The 23,422-nt window shown below is 38.6% G+C and overlaps 1 protein-coding gene across 1 annotated transcript in view; it reads right to left on the bottom strand.

Annotated features, from left to right (window-relative positions):
• SPAG6 (sperm associated antigen 6) overlaps positions 1 to 23,422 on the bottom strand; it is a gene marked incomplete at both ends in the record, with an annotated part of 57,107 nt that overhangs the window by 16,049 nt on the left and 17,636 nt on the right. Inside the window, 3 exon segments of the mRNA XM_084865358.1 lie at positions 13,354 to 13,411; positions 13,415 to 13,446; positions 13,449 to 13,489. Coding sequence (XP_084721484.1) covers positions 13,354 to 13,411; positions 13,415 to 13,446; positions 13,449 to 13,489 — 131 coding nt within the window.

Here is a 23,422-nt window from a genome sequence, read left to right as displayed (position 1 = left end):
GATACTTTGTAAAACACTGTCTAATATGATGCAAGAATTCTCTTGAGCCATTTGCAATGTGTTAACATTACTATTATAACAATCCTATATAATATAGAGGCAATATGCAAATTAACCCTCACGCCATGACAAGATGGCTGCACCCAAAGCAGAGGTGGAGTTCCTGTAACACAATATGGCTGTGCCCACTACAGAGATGGAGTTCCTGTAACAAGCAATCACCAGGGACCTAAGGCTGTGTGGCACCGGGCCAGGGCAGGGGACCTGAGATTGCAACTCTCACCTGGCAAGGTTTGATGGGGGATGTCAGGCTACACCCCCAGCCCAGCGGGGCTTGACAGGGGACCTCAAGGCCTGCCCCCTGTCCCGGCCCAGGGTAGGGAACCTCACGTGGGGCTTGATGGTTGGCCTCATGCTGTGCGCCCTGCCCGGCAGGGCTTGATGAGGGACCTTAAGGTGCATCCTTTGCCCCAAGTCAGAGGACCTTAAGCCACCCCCCTGGCCCAGTCCTGGGCCGGGGACCTGAGGGTGTGCCAGGGGACCTGAGACTGCACCTCAACCTGGTGCAGCTTGACAGGGGTGGGGCCAGCTGGGTCTGGGTCTCGCGCAATTTTGAGGAGCACATGGGTGGTCAGGGATTTGACTCTGCAGTGTGCCCCAGACTCTGACAGGAGGAAGATTTTCATATACATTTTACTAATTTTCTTTCATCTCTGACATTTCTATTATAGAGAAAGGGAAAATAGCAATATTAAAATTTTCCTTCTAATTAATTCCTTTTTAATGTGCATGAATTTCATGCACCGGCCCACTAGTCCTATATAATAAAAGGCTAATATGCAAATCAATCAAACAGCAGAATGACCAGTCGCTATGATGCACACTGACCACCAGGAGACAGACGCTCAATGCAGGAGCCGCCCCCTGTCAGTGCCTAGAGTAGTGAAGCCAGAGGGAGTAAGAAAAATACCCAGGGGCACAGGGAGGAGCGCCGCTCAGCCAGAAGCCAAGCTCATAGGTGGTGAGCACAGAAGCAGGAGCAGGAGCCTCTTCTGCCCCTGGGCAATGCTAAGGACGTCTGACTGCCCAGGGTAGTGGGCCTAAGCCATCAGTTGAACATCCCTTAAGGGCTCCCAGACTGCAAGAGGACACAGGCCAGGCTGAGGGAATTTTGTGAACCAGGCCTCTAGTAAGTAAAGAATAAAAGAAGAGACAAATAAATATAAACATTTTGGCTTATTTCTCAATATGGAAAGAAGTTTCTTATTTTTAAAATGGTAGAAATAGCCCAGCTGGATATGACTCAGTGGTTGGGCATTGACCTATGAACCAGGAGGTCACAGTTCAATTCCTGGTCAGGCCCAGATTGTGGACTCAATCTCCACTGGGGGGTGTGCAGGAGGTAGCTGGTCATTGATGTTTCTGTCTCTCCCTCTCTCCTCTTCTCTAAAATCAATAAAAATATTTTTTAAAGAAAATGATGGGGATATATATATCCTTTAAAAAATATATAAAGACTATTAATTATTCTTCAAAAAATTTCTAATATACACTAAAAATATTATGCATTTACTTTTTCACACTTCCCTTCTTGTCTTAATCCATGCTCTTACTACATTTAAGTTAAAATATCACATTTTTAAATGTTAGGGTTATTAATCATTTTTTAACATTTTTAGATTGCAAATTGTCAGAGAGAATGAACTTAGTTGCACTTTCCATGCTCAAAAATAATAACAAAGCCCATTTATTACTTACATTGTAGACAACTGAATATACAGTCTTCAAATTTGTTAGTCATTTGTTTTCAACTAGTTCTATTGGGCTTGAAGAATAGCTCATTGTTGAATGAAGAAACTGAGGCAGCCTCCTTGACAAGGGTTGGTGGGGGAGGTCATCCCACCTCAGTTCTGTCTGTATCAGATTTTCCATGGTCCTAATAAACATTTATGAGGCTTAAGTTGTTTGACTATTAATAATGTGAAAATTTGGGGTGACAACTCTTTGATTCTTAGACAGTTGCTTTCTTCTTATTTTATTCTACACTGTTCTTAGAACACAGATATTTGTTTTCAGGTTTCCACCCCCGCAGCTTATATAATAAAAGCCTAATATACTAAGTGTCCCATCATCCAGTCATCCACTCAACCAATCAAAGCATAATATGCTAATGATATGCTAAGGCTTCTCAACCACTCACTATGATGTGCACTGACCACCAGGGGGTAGATGCTTCAACCAGTAAGTTAGCTTGCTGCTGGGGTCTGGCCAATCAGGACTGAGCGAGATGGGCCAGACATGCCCTGGAGCCTTCCTGTGGTCCCTCCCTGGCTGGCCAACCTCTTGCATCCCTCCCTGGCCCTGATCATGCACTGGTGGGGTCACTCGGCCTGGCCTGTGCTCTCTCACAATCTGGGAACCCTTGGGGAATGTCGGAGAGCCGGTTTCAGCCCAGTCCTGCAGGCCAAGCTGAGGGACCCCACTGGTGCACAAATTTGTGCACCAGGCCTCTAGTAAAAAATAAAAGACTGAGCTTATAGTGCTCTCACTGACAGGTGTGAAGTATTACCATTTAAATGGATCAATATCTTCTATTTAGAATAATAAAAAATGCTCAGTATAACTTTAGATTTAATTTTAAAACAAAACAAGATGAATAAAAGGGGAGACTTTTAAGATCAACAACATTTATAAAATTAGTACTCTCTAAAGCTGGATGAATGGATTATTAAAATGACTTCTTGCTAACTAGAAGGGAAGAGTGCAGATAGGCATGCCCAGCAATATCTTACCTAATAAAAGAGTAATATGCAAATTAACCACCACTCCGCTCCACAGGCCACAGCCACAAGCCACTCCACAATCCAATCAGAGCAAATATGCAAATAAACCCAACCAAAATGGCTACAGCCACAGAGAACAGGAGGGAGGTGTTTCCCTGGCAACCGAGGAAGTCAAGCTTTCCGCCTGGCCTTGCCGGCCTAGGCCTCCACTCAAGGCTACAAAGTTTCAATTATAGAAGGTAAACAAATCCAAACAGAAATGGCTTCCACCACCGGGCGAGCAGGAGGCTTGGCTCTGCTCCAGACTACAAAGTTTCAATTGTAGAAGGTAAATAAACTGCAGATACCAGGGCCTCCACTTGGGTCGCTGGGGGGGCATGGCCAGCCTGCAAACCACCACAGGTCCCTCGCTCAGGTTGCCCCATGCCCCAAGAGAACCCCCACCCTGATTCGGGACATCCTTCAGAGCAAACCAGCTTGGCCTCCACCCATGTACCAGGCCTCTATCCTATCTAATAAAAGAGTATATGCAGATTGACCATCACTCCAACACACAATATGGCTGCCCCCATGTGGTCAAAGATTCTGCCCCCATGTGGACACAAGATGGCCAGCAGGGGAGGGCAGTTGGAAGAGATCAGGCCTGCAAGGGAGGGCAGTTGTAGGTGATCAGGCAAGCAGCGAAGGGCAGTTGGGAGGCACCAGGCCTGCAAGAGAGGGCTGTTGGGGGCAATCAACCCTGCAAGGGAGGGCAGTTAGGGGTGACCAGGCAGCAGAGGAGGAAAGTTGAGGGCAAACAGGCTGGCAGGGGAGCAGTTAGACATCAATCAGGCTGGCATGGGAGTGGTTAGGGGGTGATCAGGTTGGCAGGCAGTAGCAGTTAGGGGCAATCAGGAAGGCAGGCAGGCAAGCAGTTAGGAGCCAGCTGTTCTGGATCCCGGTAGGATCAGGCCTAAGCGGGCAATTGGACATCCCTCAGGCATTCCAGATTGGAGAGGGTGCAGGCTGGGCTGAGGGACAACCCTCCTCCCTGCCCCCGTGCACAAATTTCGTGCACTGGGCCTCTAGTACTAGTACAGTAGGCATGACCGAAATGGATAAAACCAGCTGAATCAGGCAAGAGTAATTTTGTGAGACAAACATGAAGAGTTATTTTGCTTTAGTTATTTAGTGACCTCAATCCCTCCTCTAAACTGTTATTTATGGCTAGTTCTTTGTGTAGATTAAGAGTAGTAACTGAAATGTCCACAGGCCTAGGCAAGTATCTAGAATAGTGAAGCCAGAGGATGTAAGAAAAATACCCAGTTTAGTAGCAGCAAAAGTAATGGCAGCAGCTAGACAGAGCAGCATTTACTCAGCTTCAGCATAGGGTGGCCAGGTAGGAATATACTATTGTCAGATCTTTGGGTTTTTCAAGAGAAGCCAGAAATCTGATATTTTAAAGTGAAATTTCCTGGGTGTGTGTGTGTGTGTGTGTGTGTGTGTGTGTGTGTGTGTGTTAGTAACTTTTTTAATTTTTCCTTTCTTTTTTCTTTCTTTCTTTCTTTCTTTTTTTTTTTTTTCTTTTCTTTTTGCTCCGTTCCTGGAGGTACTGCAATACCAGGTCGATGCGTGGAATGGACGGAGCAAGCTCCTATTCCAACTCCCAGCATTAAAAATCCATTTAATATATTGTCCTCGGATAGAGGATGTATCAGATATTAAACTGATAAGAACAGATACTACACTTGATCTTAGCCAAAAGGCCTAGAAGCAATTAAATTTTTTCTTTTTTAAAGAATGTTGTGGGAGACAACATAGTATATGTCAAATAAAACACATCCATTTGTGGACCAACTACAGCCTGCAATTGCCATGTATGATTGAGGCTTACATCTCATACCTTCTAAAATGCCTTGGGTGCGGTGGGCTTTCTGGGTGTGGAAAGGTGATGTTCTTTCTACCTGTAATTCTTGCAGTAGTGTTTTAGAGTCATACAAAAGAACCACTCAAGCCGAAACCGGTTTGGCTCAGAGGTAGAGCATCGGTCTGCGGACTGAAAGGTCCCAGGTTCGATTCCGGTCAGGGGCATGTACGTTGGTTGGGGGCACATCCCCAGTAGGGGGTGTGCAAGAGGCAGCTGGTCGGTGTTTCTCTCTCATCGACGTTTCTAGCTCTCTAGCTCTCTCCCTTCCTCTCTGTAAAAAATCAATAAAAATATATTTTTTAAAAAAGATGAAAATCTAAAAATTGGCCAAAAAAGGGTGGGTTGATCTAAACATATTAATCTTAACTAATCTTTTGGGTCACAAAGCAGATTTTGGAGAAAAAGCAAAATCAACTGATCTATCATGAGAATTCATAAAAAGAACTCAAAAGGAAGAGATCCTCCAAAAGGAATAAAGGAAGGAATATAGAGAGATATCTATGTATTTAGCAAAGTAATTTAAAAATAATCATGCATATCAAATACCTCAGGAATTCTAATTTCTTTTAACTATTGCTTTTTAATTTATTTTTTTCAAACACTACTTCTAACTCACTGTTCCTAAGCCCTACAAAAATTTCTATTTTGTTTCATTAAAAAGTAAAGAATGTCAAGAATTGTCATTTATCCGCATTTAGGTGGCCTTATTGATCAATTTAAAGATAGGCTGGGGGGGGGGGTAGTTAGGGGCAACCATGCTGGTAGAAGGAGGTAGTTGGGGGTGATCAGGCCAGCAGACAGAGGCAATTAGGGGTGATAAGACTGATGGGGGGCGGGGTGCAGTTAGAGGCAACCAGGCAGGCAGGCAGGTGAGCAGTTAGGAGCCAGAAGTCCTGGATTGTGAGAGGAATGTCCAATTGCTAGTTGGACAGTCAGACATCCCCTGAGGGGTCCCAGATTGGAGAGGGTGCAGGCTGGGCTGAAGGGAACCCCCTCCCCGTGCACGAATTTTATGCACCAGGCCTCTAGTATTTTTATAAAAGTGGTCAGCAGTTTTTAGTGTGACTCCTTCTGAATAATTCCTTAAAGCTACCCACGAGCTTCCACTATCCACTTTTATTCTTGAGGATGAAGCCAGCCCAACATTTTTAATAACTTCATAATATTACACTCAGGAAATATGCCACTATAAATTACAACATAGGGAACTTCTTTGTGCTTCAACCACTGTTCCTCTGACAGCTGTCAGTCTGTTCTCTATCTATGAGTTTGTTTTTATTTTGTTTATTTATTTTGTTCATTAGATTCCACATGAGTGAAAACATGTTCTTGTCTTTCTCTGACTGGCTTATTTAAAATTAATTTTAATACTATACATTATTTAACATAATATACACAAAATATTATGATTTCAATATTTAATTAATACCTTAAATTTTAATGAAATATTTCACAGTCTTTTTTCATACCAAGACTTGGAAATCCAATGCATATTGTATACTTATGGCACAACTCAATTAATTTGCTACATTTTCATTGGAATACTCTAGTCTCTGTTTAGATTTCAAAAAGTTTACAGTTGAAAAGTTAGTTCACATACCAAAGTTGTTCTGATCATGCCTAAATGCATTCCAATAATTGATAATCAATTTTTAAATTTATATTAATTAAAAGTAAATAAAATTAAGAATTATAGTTCCTCAGGTACACTAGTCACAATTCAAATAACATGAAACTAGTAGCTACCAATAGTGGTAAAACTGTGGTATAAATTAAAGGAGATATAGAGAAATTTTTCTATGACACAAATGGTTAAGTATATACAATTAATTCAAGGCCAGAGTTCTATCCTGAGCAAAAGTGCTTTGATGCAGATAACTTATACTACATTTTTATAGCAAGCTGGTTTATTCATCTAAAACCACAGATAAAAGTAAAGCCCCCAAAATTAACTGTGCAAATTCGTCAGACAACATAGTGATTACACAGCAACTATTTCCTGTAGACCATGAGTTTAAATTTTTTAATAAGATGATGAACATAACTTATGTCAAAATATAATTCTTGTGCTAACAAAGTTCAAAGCTTTTAATAAGCTAAAATGCCTTATAGATGTTTGTGAAATGCTAATTAAAGTACTTTCAAATTTTAGTAAGTACACTATGCCTAATGTACTTCTAGAAATTCAAATGTAAATAAATGTAAAATATAAATAAAATTGTGTTTTCCCTCAATATCTAAAAGATGTTAGGAGGATTTATACAATGACTGGAAAATAAACCAAGTTTGAGAAACAATTTTGTTCAAACTTAAAAAATACATTATGATGCTCTGTTCAAACCTGATTGACGAAACCATTAGGATACAAACATCCTTCTCTCACTCAGCACACACATTTAGTGACATTTCTTGCACAGGAAACAAGCCTTAGACTAAAGGAATGTTAGGTGGCAGTCCAGCAGTTGAGCATCAGTCCAGGAACCAGATCGCCTGTTCAATTCCCCCCCAGGTTTCGTGGGGGCTCAATCACCAGTAGGGGGTGCGCAGGAGGCAGCTGATCAATGATTCTCTCTCATCATTGATGTTTCTCTCTCTCTCTTCCTCTCGATTCCTCTCTGAAATTAATACAAATACTTAAAAAAAAAAAAAAAAAAAAGAATGTCATGTGCCATCAGATAGAGGAAATATTGTGTGGGCTAAGAGTCTCAAATACTATTTGGTGATTATAATGATGATGGTGATAAATTGTTTGTTAGCCTCATTTATAAAGTTCTCAGTGACTTAGTGATCTGAGATTACAGAATTATATTTTATTGTTCCATATTCTGAATTGTAAAAAAAACACTCAGATTTTATTAACCAAGAGTTTATAACTTTAAAATTCACAATAAATAAAAATACAGGAGAATTTACAATATATGTTTTTACTAGCATACAAACTATCCAAAAAAAAATGACTAACAAATTAGGTAACTACTGAGTAATGTTATAATTAAAATGTTATTTTGTTTAACACATTTGGTTTCTCTTCTTTGCTCAAAGAACATAGAAGAGACATTTTTCTTTTCTTTTTTACTTATTTTTTTTCTTTATTGATTAAGGCATTACATATGTGTCTTTATCTCCTCATTGTCCCCTGTCCCCCACCTCATGCCCTTACCCCCCTAGTGTCTATGTCCATTGGTTATGGTTATATGCATGCATACAAGTCCTTTGGTTGATCTCTTCCCTTTACCCCCACCCTTCCCTACCTTCCCTCTGAGGTTTGATGGTCTGATCGATGCTTCTCTGTCTCTGGATCTGTTTTTGTTCATCAGTTTATGTTCATTATATTCCACAGATGAGTGAGTTCATGTGATATTTATCTTTCTCTGACTGACTTATTTTGCTTAGCATAATGCTCTCCAGGTCTATACTTTATCTTTTTGCATTTACACCTACGGTAAGTAAATAGGAGAGTATTTGTGGAAACAAATATTAGAATAAACTAGGTATAATATATATAACCTCATAAACATAATTTGCCTTTATGGGTATTTTTCAATCCTTCTAGAATAAAAAATAATGTTATAAAAAGAATAAGATGGAACAGAAATCAACATATCTACAGGCATCTGTGAAGATAGTTGTCTGTAAGGCTTTTAAGATAATTTTTAATTACCAAGCTCTTGTCCCCTTTCCCCGTCCTTCCTTACCTACTCTAAGTCATACACTACTAAGTCCCTATTAACTCAGATATTTATTAATAACATGTAGATTTTTAAGAAGTTAATTACTGCTTCCTAAGCCTGTTTCACACAGTTTACAATGTTAGTAATTATATATAGGTGGAATGAGTGGCATAAGAAGAATATTTGCAAAAATTCTGAATTTTAAAATTGTATTCTCCTCTGATCATTTCATCATTCTCTATAAGGGAGAAAAGAACCAGCTGGCCAGCACGGAATCTTTCCTTACATTATTTACTTAGTGAATAGAAGACACTCACTGGTGAATGTTTCCGTAGTGTCCACACCAGCCATTTCCTGGAAGCACCACTCCTCTCCTAGCTGCTGCTGAGCTGGAATAAAACTCCTCACTTGATTTAGGTCCTAAGGACATAAATCAGGTCTGTGAGAGAAAAAATAGTCACACATGTGGAAACCAGCCATCAAGGATTAAAACAGAGGTACTTGGTGAGACTTTCAAATAGAAGAAGGAGGTTAAAACGAAGAATTACGAGCTCTCATACACTTTTCTTTCTCACACCATAAAAATGAAAAATCTCTGAAAGGTTTTGAGTAACTTTCAAGCAGTTCCACCACAAATTGCCGTCTGACCAGAATAAATCCTGTAACCTCGCTACTTCAGTTTCCTCATCTATAACAAGACAATTCTATCAATAACTGAAATGTTTCAGAACACCTAATCAAATGTATTCCTGTTTGTCAGCTCGAGAAGAGCCAAAATTTACAAGAGACCAAGTTTACAAAAGACAGCATTTTTAGCTAAAACTCCCAAAATAAAAAAGTAGAACTTACTTTTTTTTGTTTAGCCCAAATGTGGAAGATCATTCGTCCATAAAGTACTTTTTTGACTCCTCCTTCCTCACACTTCTAGCCAATAGAGAGGCTATTGTCCTCACCTCACCAAGTACTCTCAGGGCTGCCACTCTCCGAACACAGTTCCCTGGAGCACTCCTCACCGCTCCGCTGTGCTGCCAGCCCTAACACGCCAGACAGGAAGGAGGGCCAGGAGCAGAGGGAAGCACTTTTCTGGGAAGCACTGTGGCTCCACAGCCCCATGGTTCCTTCTGCCTCACCCCTCACACTTCCAGCCACCAGGGTCCTCGCCTCACTGCCTGTAGCTCCAAAGCAAGACTAATCTTTAGAAACAATGAGAGTTTTGACATTGATTAAAATAATTCTGCAGTGTAGGAAAGAGTGGGTAGAAGAAGAGACAACATTATGAGAAGAATTCTACGTCAGCCTTTATCAATAAGCAGGACAAATATAAAGAAATAACATCTTTAGCCCTACCACATGTGTCAAACACAAGGCCCGCGGGCCAAATCCAGCCCACCAGGCCTTGCAATGTGGCCCACACTGCGCTGTCATCACTGCACTCCGCTGTCAGTTTATGACATTGTCAGTTTATGACTGTTCAGTAAACCATTCGGCCCGTGATTTAGGCTGGATTTTAGATTTTGGCCCCTTCTCTGATTGAATTCGACACCCCTACCGGTTTGGCTCAGTAGATAGAGCGTCGGCCTGCGGACTGAAAGATTCCAGGTTCGATTCCGGTCAGGGGCATGTACCTTGGTTGTGGGCACATCCCCAGTGGGAGGTGTGCAGGAGGCAGCTGATTGATGTTTCTCTCTCATCGATGTTTCTAACTTTCTATCCCTCTCCAAAAACAACAATAAAATATATATATATATTTAAAAAAATAAATAACATCTTCAAAGTAAGAGGTACTTTTTTTTTATCAGTGTATTCAGTAACTGGTGGTTCAATCATAGAAATTAATGACACAATTTGAACAGAATTTTTAAAAAACACTTGCCATTTCTAGTTGTTAGCCCCAGTTCCCTTTGGTTATCAGTAAAATAGTTTAAAATCTATACACAGAAGTAACCTTTAAAAATAGTATTTTTTAAAAAAGGAAAATTCAAATAATGTCCATTGGTTTCTCTCCTTATTAATTGTATGTTACTTTATTTTTATTTCCTACGACATCTTTTCCTTCTATACCCTTAAAGATATACCTTATTTTTTTTGAATCTCTATTTGAGGTTTATATTTTTTAAACTGTCTGAAAATACTGAATGAATGTCCTCCCAATAACCTCAATATATTCCACTTTTAGAAATTTGGTGAGAAAGAAGCCAGGTTATTTGGAGGTGAGTCCTCTATTTTCATTGATATTCAGGTTGTGAATGGTAACTCTTATTGCTTTCTAGATAACAATTCCCTTTCCTTCAGAGAAATCTATGCAGTAATCTCCTCTGGGAGCTTCTAAGTCCCAGGCCTTTAAGTACCATGAAATATTGAAATTACAGGGGAATTCCATGTGGGAGCCAGATTACAGAAAAAAAAAAAAAAAATTGGAATGGATTCCCTAGAACAGACCCTGCTTATAAACTATTATCACTTAGCCTCAAACTCAACAAAAGGGAGGTCTGGGAGGTTACCTATGGGCACCTGCCCCAGAATGTATCTGCACAGCTGTCCCTCCAAGCTCTTTGTTTTTTGTGTGTGTTTTTTGTTTTGTTTTGTTTTTTGTTTTAATATATTTTATTGATTTTTTTACAGAGAGGAAGGGAGAGGGACAGAGAGTTAGAAACATCGATCAGTTGCCTCCTGCACACCCCCCACTGGGGATGTGCCCACAACCAAGGTACATGCCCTTGACCGGAATCGAACCTGGGACCCTTCAGTCCGCAGGCCGATGCTCTATCCACTGAGTCAAACCGGTTTCAGACCCTCCAAACTCTTTGGCAGCAACCTTTGAAATACTCATGTTACAATCTGTTTGCCATTAAGTCCTCTGGCATTAAAAAAAAAAAAAAAAATTACTAAATATATTAATATTTGTGTAGTTTCCTCATGATAACCAGCCTCTGATTTAGAACACTGCCTTAGTTTTCTCAATCAACATAGACTAAGCAATAGTCCTAAGGTGAACCTATCTGGAAAACCAAAATCCAGATATGAAGGAAATAATTTTGATATATTAATTCTAAACCATTCTAAGCATGACAATAGTTTCTTTCTCAATTTGCTTTTTTCCTCACTTTTTATTTTTATTTTGCCATTACCATTTATCCTTCCTTTATCCTTTTTCATCTCCACCATCCTCTCCCCATGCAATCACCACACTGTTGTTGGTATCCATGAGCTGTTTCCCTTTTTCGTCTTTTTTGTTCAATCCCTCCACAACCCCATCAGCTTCAATTTACTTTTATGTCATTTTACTTCTTTTTGTCTCTAACAGTGTCACCACTTTAAGAACCAAATTAAACATAATCGTGGGAGAACTTCTCACTGTTTCTGTTGTGAATTTCTTCTTCAATACTTTGTCAAGAAGTACTTAAGTGAAGCTGTATGGCACAGTGGTTTAGACTCAAATTCCAGTTCCACCTTTAACATAACTTCAGGCTGCATGGGGCAACTTAAGTTCCACATTCTTCCTCCATTAAACAAGGAGAGTAATAGCTACTCTAAGGGTAGCACACTTAATGTATGTGAAGCACACTGTGCATAAATGTAATACACAATTTTGTCCTTTTTTACATTATAATCACTTTTCCATGTTACCATGTAGGATTCACAATTGCCTTTTTAATTTGTTGAATGTTAGTCCATTAAGTAAACTGCTATAATTTAACCTCTAAACTCCTGCCAAATATTTGAGGTTTTTTGATATTACCAACAATGCTCCAATAACACTTGCATGAATATAGTTTTTCATTCTGTGGAATTCTTTCCTTAGGATGAAATACTAGCCAAGTTGATCATTAGAGAAACCATAGACTCTTTTGTGACTTAGTTTTACCAAACAACTTCCCACAAGTTGACACAATTTATAGTGATTAGTTTTACCAAACAACTTTCCACAAGTTGACACAATTTATAGTGTTTTTACCAATGTACATAAATATTACCAAGTACTTTCTAACCTTCAGTATTAATACTAATACCTTTCATTTATAGAGTATTGACCATGTGCCAAGCATTCATCTGAGTGCTTTACCTGTATTTTCATCCTCACAATAAATCTCTGTATAATTCTCAAGTAGTTACCCTCTTTTTGCAGATGAGGAAGTAAAGGTTCACAAAGTTAAAAAGCTATATCCAATGTCACATAGCAACTAAGTGGGAGAACTTGGACTTAAACTCAGGTCCTGTTTAATGTCACTGTGCTCTTAACCAATTGGCTACACTTCTGCTTTACTCTTTTTTCTCTCAGGTAATAATAGGGGAGAAAAGATATTTGCACTAATGTTTTCATATGCAGTCCTTGGTTATAACAAAGTTAATCATTTTTACATGTTTGTTAAACTGCATATTCTTGTTGTATTATGTATTTATATTGCTTAGCAACTTCTATAAAGTTGTGGGGGCAATTTTGGTTCCTATATATTTTTTACTAATCAGCACAACCTTCACAAGAGAGGTCCAGGCACTGAGCTGTCAGTTTATAAGAGAAGGTGATCCTTCTCTTCCTCCTCCTTCCTGCCCAATATGGTCTGAATACAAACATGTTCTAGAAAGTTATGTCCATATCTTTTTAACATTACAGTACTCGCTGTGTGATACAGCCCCTGACTGATTTGGAATATTCTATGTTGGGAGTCAGATTGAAGACTCAATGTATCCTGAGGAGTGACAAACTAAAATAATTTCTTAACCAATTTATCAAAGTCTTTGAGAATTAATATCTCATTTACCGCATTTCCCTCCCATTTCCATCTACAGATTTCTCTTCTGCTAATTAAGATAAAGATTGAAATGTGCATTTTTAATGAATTTGCAATAAAAAAACTTGAACATCATTCAAAGTTTATCTTCCCATAATGTATAGAAACATCATGAAAACTTCACCTATGCTTTACTAAGCAAAATCAGATTTATCTAATAAACATATACTTTAATAACTCCATTTTAAAATATGCTCCATTACCTGCATTATGTCTTGCAGTACAACTAAATGCCAAGGTTGAATCTTCTTTGACTCCAGGTTACAAATCTTCCAAGCATCTCACAGCTGTATCAGTGCTCCACAATCAACTGTTGCCTGAGCTAGTTGAGGAGAATGTCTAGCAATTTACTCATAACACAAAAGCAGCAGCTTCTTTGTAGAAACGCAACAGGATAAAATAGATAAAACACAAAGTGAATTGAACACTTATAGAATAAAAAGTTAAAATAGACTAAAACCAATGTAAAAATAAAAATATAATGAAGCTCAACAGCTTTTAAATACTAAAGGAAAACATCCTGCAACATCATTTTTATTTTTTTATGTTCTCCATTGCTTTCGTTCAGTAACTAAACAAAAACAAGGCAAGTCATATTACATTTCAAATGTTTTCTTCTAAAACATGCATTTATAAATAAAATATTTCCTGCAAATTGTATATTCCACAAATTCATCATTTAATTACTTAATGAGATTTTGATGTATCTGCATTACACTGAAAGTATTTGTTTGACCCATATGAACTCTTAGGTTGTTAGCCTGTGCGACTAAACTGTCAGCTGACAAACTCATTTCCTTTACTTGCCCTCAGTCTCTAAGCCTGGTAGGCCTTTCATGACCTTAACTAATCTTTCTGGTGTCCTAAGTTATCCTGAAATAACAACAAGGTTTTAAGATATACTTATCAATCATTGAATAAATATAAAGGCAAAATATTCATGATACATTATAAAACTTTTCCTGGTAAATAAACTAGCCAAACAATGGGACATGTAATATATTCATTTTTAGGAATGTTTTTTAAAGGTAAATATAAATGACTTAACATTATGTAAATGTTTCATATTTAAAATATTTTCTATATATATAAGTTTTATCAGATTAAGAAATGAAATAAAACTGAAACATGATTTCCTTAATATAGCTAAGAAAATTAAATTTTTAGGAAGTATTTAGCTATAACACTCACTGTGATTTTATGGTTCACATAATGACACAGTAATGGTCTCCTAACTTTTCCTTTTATTACAGAACCCAGTTAATCCTCTACTTTAGATTGTGTCTATTTCTTACAGAGACAACTAAAAAATGACTGAGTGCCATAGCACCTGTTTTTAATGCATTCTATTAATTTAGGCTAAAATATTAAAATGCAAAAAATTATGAGAAAATACGCCAAGCATATTTTTAACATTGATCTCAAAACCTGGTATCCTATATAATCCTATATAATAAAAGGCTAATATGCAAATTGACTGAACAGTCACTATGATGCGCACTGTCCACCAGGGGGCAGATGCTCAATGCAGGAGTTGCCCCCTGGTAGTCAGTGCACTCCCGCCATTCAGCCAGAAGCCAGGCTCACAGATGGTGAGTGCAGCTTCAGTGGCGGGAGCCTCTCCTGCCTCCTCGGGGGTCAGACATCCTCCGAGGGCTCCCAGACTGCAAGAGGGCACAGGCTGGACTGAGGCACCTGCCAAGTGCCCAGATTTTGTGCACCGGGCCTCTAGTATATTAATGATATAAAAAAAAAATACTATTTAGTAATAATGTTTTGATTTTATATATTTCTTTAGTTTCTTAAGTGTAACATATAGAGATATCAAAATATTTGTTGTAAAGTCTAATTTTATGTCAGTAACCAAATACCTACTAATTTATTGTAAAAATTAGAAGAGTTTTAAAGTAGTTTCCCACAGATTATTCTTTTAAAAAAATGTTATTGATTTTAGAGAGAGAAACATTGGTTGCCTCCCACATGGGCCCTAACCAGAGATCAAACCCATAACCTGGGTATGTGCCCTGACTGGGAATCAAACCTGAGACCTTTCAGTGCATAGGATGATGCTCAACCAATGAGCCATACTGGCGAGTGCTCCACAGATTATTTTCTCATAATTGTAGGAAAATAATGGTGGTACATTTCTTAACATTACCTTAAGCTACTTTGACTTTTTATATTGTAGAATTCTTAAACTCACAGAAAATTCCTTGGGTAGTAATAGTCATTACTGACTACAGAGCCTATAATCATACTTTCTGTTCTCATTCCCCCTTTCTCCTAATTTTTGCTTCCCTAAATTCCTCATTCCTCTCTTCTTTCCCATTTCTCACTGAAGAAATTTTCTTAAAGGAAAAAATAAAAAAGCAAAACCAGAGGACTTTGTACCTGATAGAATTTAAATCTCCTGTGAGAAATGAATTAAAGGACTGGTAGGTGAAGAAGACAGAAACTTGTGAATAATGCTTCACATTGTCATCACTTTTCTGCCCTAATATAGTTTTGCCTCTTTTAAACTAATGGACATCATTCACACTTAGAAAACTTCTAGTAAGAACCTCTAGAGAGGATTAAAAATGGCATCAAAGTAAGTGAATGTTACATGGACATGCTCTCAGGAACAAACTGGAACTACAACTAAAATACAGAAAAGCTTCCTGAATAATCAATGGGAAAATTGCAGGAGAGAACCCTGATACATGAGGACTAAAAGTGGAGACCACATAGAGCCTGGTAGGAGGGGCGGAGGCATGAAAGGGCTGGCTGGGCACCCACAGACAGCAACTGAAGTCCCAGGGATATCTCTCAGCTGTGGGGGAGAGAGGTGCCACTGAGAACTCTGGGATCTAATCCCTAAGCTGGGCCTCGCAGCAGAGAGCACCAAACTGAGGAGGATACACACATAACATCTAGCTGTGAAAAGCAGGAGGTGCTGTCTGAAAATTCAGGCTCCCTTTTAAAGGCCCAACATACAAAATTCCCTGTGGAACCACCACTTTGTGCTGCAGCAAAGGAAGGGTAAAGTGGACGGAAGCTGTGAGAGGAAAAGCTAGGACTGGGTACTCAGGGAATAGAGTTCAGAAGGCAGATACCCTAAGTTTCCTGGGCTGAGTTATTTCCTCATGCAGTGGAGGACATCTTTCCCACGCTTTGCCTGGGGAGGAAAGACAGTTGACACACTTTATTGGGAAATACCTTGACCTGAGGTGACTTAAGAGATTAAAAATAACAATTAGCTCAAGGCAGAAGAAACTGCCCTACCATTGCGGGGGAGGGAGGGGGGAAGAGGCAATTGAAGTTGGAATCCTGTCAGTCTGTAGGCAGAGGCAGTTTCTGGAAGCTTTGAGTTTTTGCCTGATCTAATTAGTCAGAAACAGCCTTTAACACTGTCCTGCACTAGAGATTGAGAAGTGTAGAGTATCTCACAAATACACAGTCATAAACCCAAACAGAGAGCCAAAAATGAGGAGACAGAGAAACAACCCCCAAATTAAATAACTTGAGAATTCTTCAGAGAAAAGATAAATGAAGTGCAGATAAAAACAGAGCTCAGAGTAATGATGGTAAAGATGCTCAACAACATGAAAAAATATATAGTAACTATAAAAAAAGAATAGTCTGAGATAAAGAATGACATAACACAAATAAAGAACACATTGGAAGCAATATACAGCAGATTAGGGAAAGCTGAGGATCAAATCAGTGAATTAGAAGACAGAGTTGAAAATTCAATCAGAGAACAAAAAAAAAAAAATTAAAAAACAGGGAGCAAGCTTAAGGAAGCTGTGGGACGTGAAACATAACAATATTAGAATAGCAGGTGTGCCAGAAGAGGCAGGAAGAGAGGAAGGAATAAAGACCATGTTTGAAGAAATAATGGCAGAAAACTTCCCTAACCTGGTAAAGGAAAAAGTAACCCAAATTCAGGAGGCACAGAGAACCCCAATCAAGAAGAACTCAAATAGGCATACACCCAGACACATCATAATTAAAATGCAAAATATTAAAGACAAAGAGAGAACTTTAAAGGCAGCAAGAGAAAAGAAAACTGTTACCTACAAAGGAGTTCCCATAAGGCTGACACCTGATTTCTCATCAGAAATTCTACAGGCCAAAAGGGAACGGCATGAAGTACTCAAGTTAATAGAAAGCAAAGATCTGAGACCAAGATTACTATATTCAGCAAAGCTATCATTCATGATAGTAAAATAAAGAGCTTCCCAGACAAAAAAGGCTAAACAAACCACTAAGCCAACATTGCAAGAAATGCTAAAGAGACTGCTTTAATAATGAGAAGAAACAGAGAGAGAAACCTAGCCATACAGAATTAAAATGGCAATAAATAAGTACCTATCAATAATAACCCTAAATGTAAATGGATTAAATATTCCAATAAAAAGGCATAGGTAGTTGAATGTATATGAAAACATGACCCAACTATATGCTGTCCACAGAAACCTACCTCAAAACAAAAGACATACACAGGATGAAAGTGAAGGAATAGAAAAAAAAATTTCTATGTAAATGGAAAAGAAAAAGAAAAGCTGTAGTAGCAATACTAATATTCGACAAAATAGACTTTAAAATGAAGGCCATCACAAGAGATAACAAAGGTCACTACATAATATTGAAAGGATCTATCAAACAAGAGAATATAACCCCAATAAACATATATGCACCCACTATATGACCACCTAAATATATATTTTTAAAAACTTCTAAAGGACTTCAACAGAGAGATCAACAACAATACAGTCACAGTAGGGGACTTTAACACCTCCTCTGACTTCACTAGGTAGATCTTCTAGACAAAAATTTAACAAGGAAACAGAGACTCTAAAGGTCACACTGGATCAGATGGATTTAATTGACATTTCTAGAACACTAGATAACCAGTGCATGAAATTCATGCAGGTGGGGGAGAGGGAGTGTCCCTCAGCCCAGCCAGGGGGAGTCCAGGGGGAGGTCAATGAGGATAAGAGGAGACATATGTACTACTATTTGTAATACTTTAAACAATAAAATAATTTTTTTAATTAAAAATTGAATTCCCATTTGAACCAGTAACCCCACTTCTAAGAATATATCCCAAGAAATCAGAAATACCAATCAGAAAGGATATATGTACCTCTATGTCCATAACAGCACAATTTATAATAGCTAAGATTTGGAAACAACCTAAGTGCCCATCAGCAGATGAGTGGATTAAAAAACAGTGGTTCAGCCAAGACCGGTTTGGCTCAGTAGATAAAGCGTCGGCCTGCAGACTGAAGGGTTCTGGGTTTGATTCCGGTCAAGGACATGTACCTTGGTTGTGGGCAAATCCCCAGTGGGGGGTGTGCAGGAAGCAGCTAATCGATGTTTCTCTCTCGTCGATGTTTCTAATTTTCTACCTCTCTCTCTTCCTCTCTGTAAAAAAAATCAATAAGATATTAAAAAACACACACACACAAAAAAAAACCAAACACACAGGTGGGTATGTATAGGAGGAGGGAGAAATGGTAAAATATGTACACAGATTATTAATTTTAAAAATAAAATAAAATAAACAACAGTGGTACATCCTCTGAAAATAAGACCTACTTACAGGTTTCCTTCTGAGTGAAATATAAGGCATCCCCCTGAAAATAAGCCCCCACCCCCACCCTCACCCCCCCCCCACCCCCCATAGGCTCTGTCTCAGAATGCTATTGCTAAACATGAGAGATTTGGTCCACTGATTCTGAAAGAAATGGAGTCACAAGAAATTCACCAGGAAATTCAGGAATTGGATTGTTATGATGATGTTCCAGAAGATGATGACATGATTGTCATCGAATAAATGAGTAAATTCTTGATACTGTAGGATTCACAGTTTGTCTGGTTTGTGTTGACAACTACCGTACTACCGTACCGTATACAGGTAATAAATTTCCTTTATTTTCATTTAACAATAAATGTGTACCGTATTCTTCTTCATGGAAAAATAAGACATCCCCTGAAAATAAGACCTAGCACATCTTTGGGAGCAAAAATTAACATAAGACACTGTCTTATTTTCGGGGAAACAGGGTAGCTATCCTCTGCTGACCTGATCTTACCCCCAACTGCTCTCAAGCCTGATCTCGCCTCCAACTTCCTTAAAACCTGTCCTCAGTTTTCACTTTAGGTTCTGCCTTTGCAGTTCACCCAGATTAGGTTTTGATTGGTCAGTTTCTATGCCACTCAGTGTCAAAAGCTCCACCTTCTAGACAGCCATTGGTTCCTCACATATCACCCAGGTTTTGTTCTGATTGGTTGGTTTCTATGCCAGTCAGCACCTCTGGGCCTATCTCTGGGCCTGATCAGAGAGGTAGGGCTGATCAGCAGCCCCTGTGGAGGCCTGGAGAGAAAGAGAGGCATGCTGCTGGCCAGGCCCAGAGAGAACGAGAGAGGCAAGGGCTGATTAACAGCTACCACAGAGGTTATGGATCAGACCCTGCTTCTCTCTCAAGGCCTCTCTCCAGGCCTGATCCAGCACTGACTACAGGACTGACTTCCAGTGTTCGGTTGAGCCTTTGGTTGTTACAGTCACTGTCTTTTTATATATATAGATTAGCACAGTTTTGGTAATATTATATTTTAAATCTTTTTTTCTTTAAAATAAAAAAGAACCTTCTATGTGGGATACCAAAATACATACTTGACCCTCAAAGGAATGATTAAGAGTCCAGGAAAAAATAAATTCCAACAGTATTTGATAATAGAAGAAATACCTATAAGAAAAATAAAATTTCTGTGACTCCTTGAAGAGATAAAATAGTCATTAGTAAATGACTCTCTGATTTATAAAAATAAGACAAGTATTTCAACAATTAGGATTTGTGTTTAGTTTTTAAAACTCTGGTAAAATACACATAACATAAATTTACAATTTTAACCATTTTAAAGTAGACAGTTCAGTGGCATTTAGTGCATTCACAATGTGGTGCAACCATCTTTCTAGTTCCAGAATAGATTTATCACCCCAACAAGAACAACGTATGTGTTAAGCAGTCCTCATTCCTCTCTCCTGGAGTCCTTGATAACCATTAGTCTGCTTCTGTCTCTATGGGTTTTCATAATCTGGATAGTTCATATAAATTAAATAATACAATATGTAGTCTTTAAGTCTGGCTTCTTTCTCTCAGCATAACGTTTTTAAGGTTCACCCATGTTGTAACATCTATCAGTACTTTGTCCTTTTTATGACTGATGATATTACACGGTGTGGATATATAACATTTTGTTTATCCAGTCATTCTTTTGGCTATTGTAAATAATGCTGCTATGAACATTTTGTACAAGTTTTCTTTGAATACTCATTTTCAATTCTTTTGGAAATATAATTATTGAGTAAAATTGCTGGGTTACATTGTAATTATGTTTAATTTACTGAGGAATTGCCAAGCTGTTCTAAACAGCTGTACCATTTTATACACCTACCAATAATGTATGAGGGGTCCAATTTCTTCACATCTTCATTAACACTTATTTTCCTTTTTTATTATGGCCATCCTAATAGGTAATGTGCTAGCTCACTGTGGTTTTGATATACATTTCCTAAGGACTAGTGCTGTTGAGCATTTTTTCATGTTTGTTGACCATGTGTCTGTTTTCTTTGGATAAAGGTTTATTCAAGTCCTTTGCCAATTTTAATTGGATTATTTGTCATTTGGTGACACAAATAAGAATGTAATCTTAAAAATATATCAAGAAAGATACATTTCCAGGTTATAAACTAGCAGAATGGAATGAACAGTGCAAGGCCCTGCCTAGAGGAAAGTCTTTTCCTAACTACTATTCTGTGGTGCTGTACAGAAATACAGTAGTAGGGCACTCTTAAATGCCCTTAAAGGCCTGACATGTTTGCATGCTTGGTAAAAATGCTTTACCAAACCTTTCATTAAACATATTCTCTCTCCCTTGCTTTATTATATATATTTTTTAATTCTCACCCAAGGTTATTTTTCCATTGATTTTAGAGAGAGTGGAAGGGAGAGGGAAAGACAGAGAGAAATATCTATGTGAGAGAAACACATAGATTGGTTGCTTCCTGCATGAGCCCCAACCAGGGCCCAAGCAAGGAGGAGCTTGCAACCAATCACCTGAGACCCTTCAGTCGGCAGGCCGACACTCTATCCACTGAGTCTGACTGGCTAGAGCTCTCTTCCTCTTGCTTTAAAGCAATTTCTTACAGTTGCCATTAACCTAATTTCACCTGTATATAAAGATTTCTGTAAACAACTTTTAGCTTGGCTTTATATACCTAAGACTGACCCTATAATTTTAATACTCCCATACACAGAAATATTGCTTAATGTGCAATCTCATTACATTTTAAAATATGTTTTCTCTTTATATTAACAACAATGGGGGAAAAGGCTGAATATAGCCTCAAAGTAGAATGCCATAAAGAGATTATTATGTTCAGGTCAAAGAATTGAATGTGTATTAACATCTTTTTTAAAAAATATTTTTTAAAATATATTTTATTGATTTTTCACAGAGAGGAAGAGAGAGGGATAAAGAGCTAGAAACATCAATGAGAGAGAAACATTGATCAGCTGCCTCCTACACACCCCCTACTGGGTATGTGCCCACAACCAATGTACATGCCCCTGACCGGAATCAAACCTGGGACCATTCAGTCCGCAGGCCCATGCTCTATCCACTGAGCCAAACCGGTTTTGGTAAATGTGTATTAACATCTTAATTCTGTCAAAACTGATCAATGATTCTCTCTCATTGATGTTTCTAACTCTCTATCCCTCTCTCTTCCTCTCTGTAAAAAATCAATAATATATATATTTTTAAAATCTTAATTCTAATGCCTACAAGCTTGCAAATGTACCCAAACTATCAAATTTTTTAAGCCAAAAACATAACTTTTTAAAAGTCTTACATTCTGTCCTGCCAATCCTATCTAATAAAAGGGTAATATGCAAATTAACCATCACTTCATCACAAAGATGGAGGCACCCATAGCCACAAAATGGTGGCTCCTGGTCCTCTGATCCCTGCCTGAGGGGGGGGGGGGGGCCCGGGAGGGGGGGGTGCTGCTGAGAGCAGGTAGTGTGAGCAACCTGGCGAAATGCTTGCTTCATCACAGAGGCATAAGAAAAGGAACTGGCTAAGCAGAGTCCAGTGGCACCCGACTCCCAGGCAAGGTCAAATTCAGGTGGCCAAAGGATGGAGGATAGTGTGACAGGAGGGGCTAGTGGGAGAGGCACAGGGGTGAAAGCTGGCTGCGAAAGAGGAAGGAAGCCCTTTATCAGAGTTCCTGAGAACAGGGAGGGAAGTCATTTGCATTTCCTAGCCTTGGATGGGCCTCTGGCCAGGCTGGTGCTCGATGGGCCTCTGGGCCACAGAGAGCCTCTGGGCAGTGGACACAGAGTGGCCAGGTCCCTCAGAGAGCTACTGGCACACAGATTTGTGCATGGGGCTACTAGTGAATAAATAAGGAAGAATGTCACCCTTGAAAACTGCTTCTGCTAGGTCATCATTATAATTTTCCAGTCTCCAAAGAGCCAAAGTAGCAGTCTTTGGGACCAGGTCCAGAAGAGGCCTCAGCAAAGATATTGAACCTGAGTGAAATTGTGGGGGGAAAACAGAAATAAGCAAAACTTAAATTAAAAAGCAAAACTACAATTTAGCATAGTATATGCAAATAAAAATTAAGGGAAAAAATCAGCAATAACAAAAAATTAGCCACTAAAAATTAATGGGATATTTAGAAGCATATAATTAACCAAGACACGGAATAATACAACCTATAATTATCAAAGAAGCAGCATAGTGTGGAAATAAGAACGGCTTTTGGGTTTAGAGAATTAAAATCCCTGATTTGCAAATACTAGCTTGTGACCTGACAGGCTGTCAGGACTAATGCAAAGAAAAGTTGTGAAACACGTTGTATAATATCATCCTCAGCCTTTGTGAATTAGGTCTTTCAGAGTTCAGTTCAGATTATTTCCTCTTAGTGAAGTCTTTCGTTGGTGTGTTTTGTTTTGGGTTTTTCTGGGGGTTTTTTCCCCCCTCTAACTGTTGGGTCTTCCTCTGGTCCCAAATGAACTTAGAGTTTATGACAGAAATTTTATCAGGATCTATCTCAGGGCCAAGGAGCAGGAGGACCATTTGGCTAAGACCTCACATTCATGAAGGGTTTCAAATCATATCTGACATTATCTCCAAAAAATAAATTATTTTATATAAGAAAGTATATTGTATTATCAGGTCTCACAATATCATTTTAGGATGGACTACAGAGTA

This window comes from Pipistrellus hanaki (genome assembly GCF_964339955.1).
Source record: "Pipistrellus hanaki genome assembly, chromosome: 1".
Classification (NCBI taxonomy): Eukaryota; Metazoa; Chordata; class Mammalia; order Chiroptera; family Vespertilionidae; genus Pipistrellus; species Pipistrellus hanaki.
The sequence above is the reverse complement of the archived record's forward strand: the minus strand, read 5'-3'. Positions and strand labels throughout refer to the sequence as shown.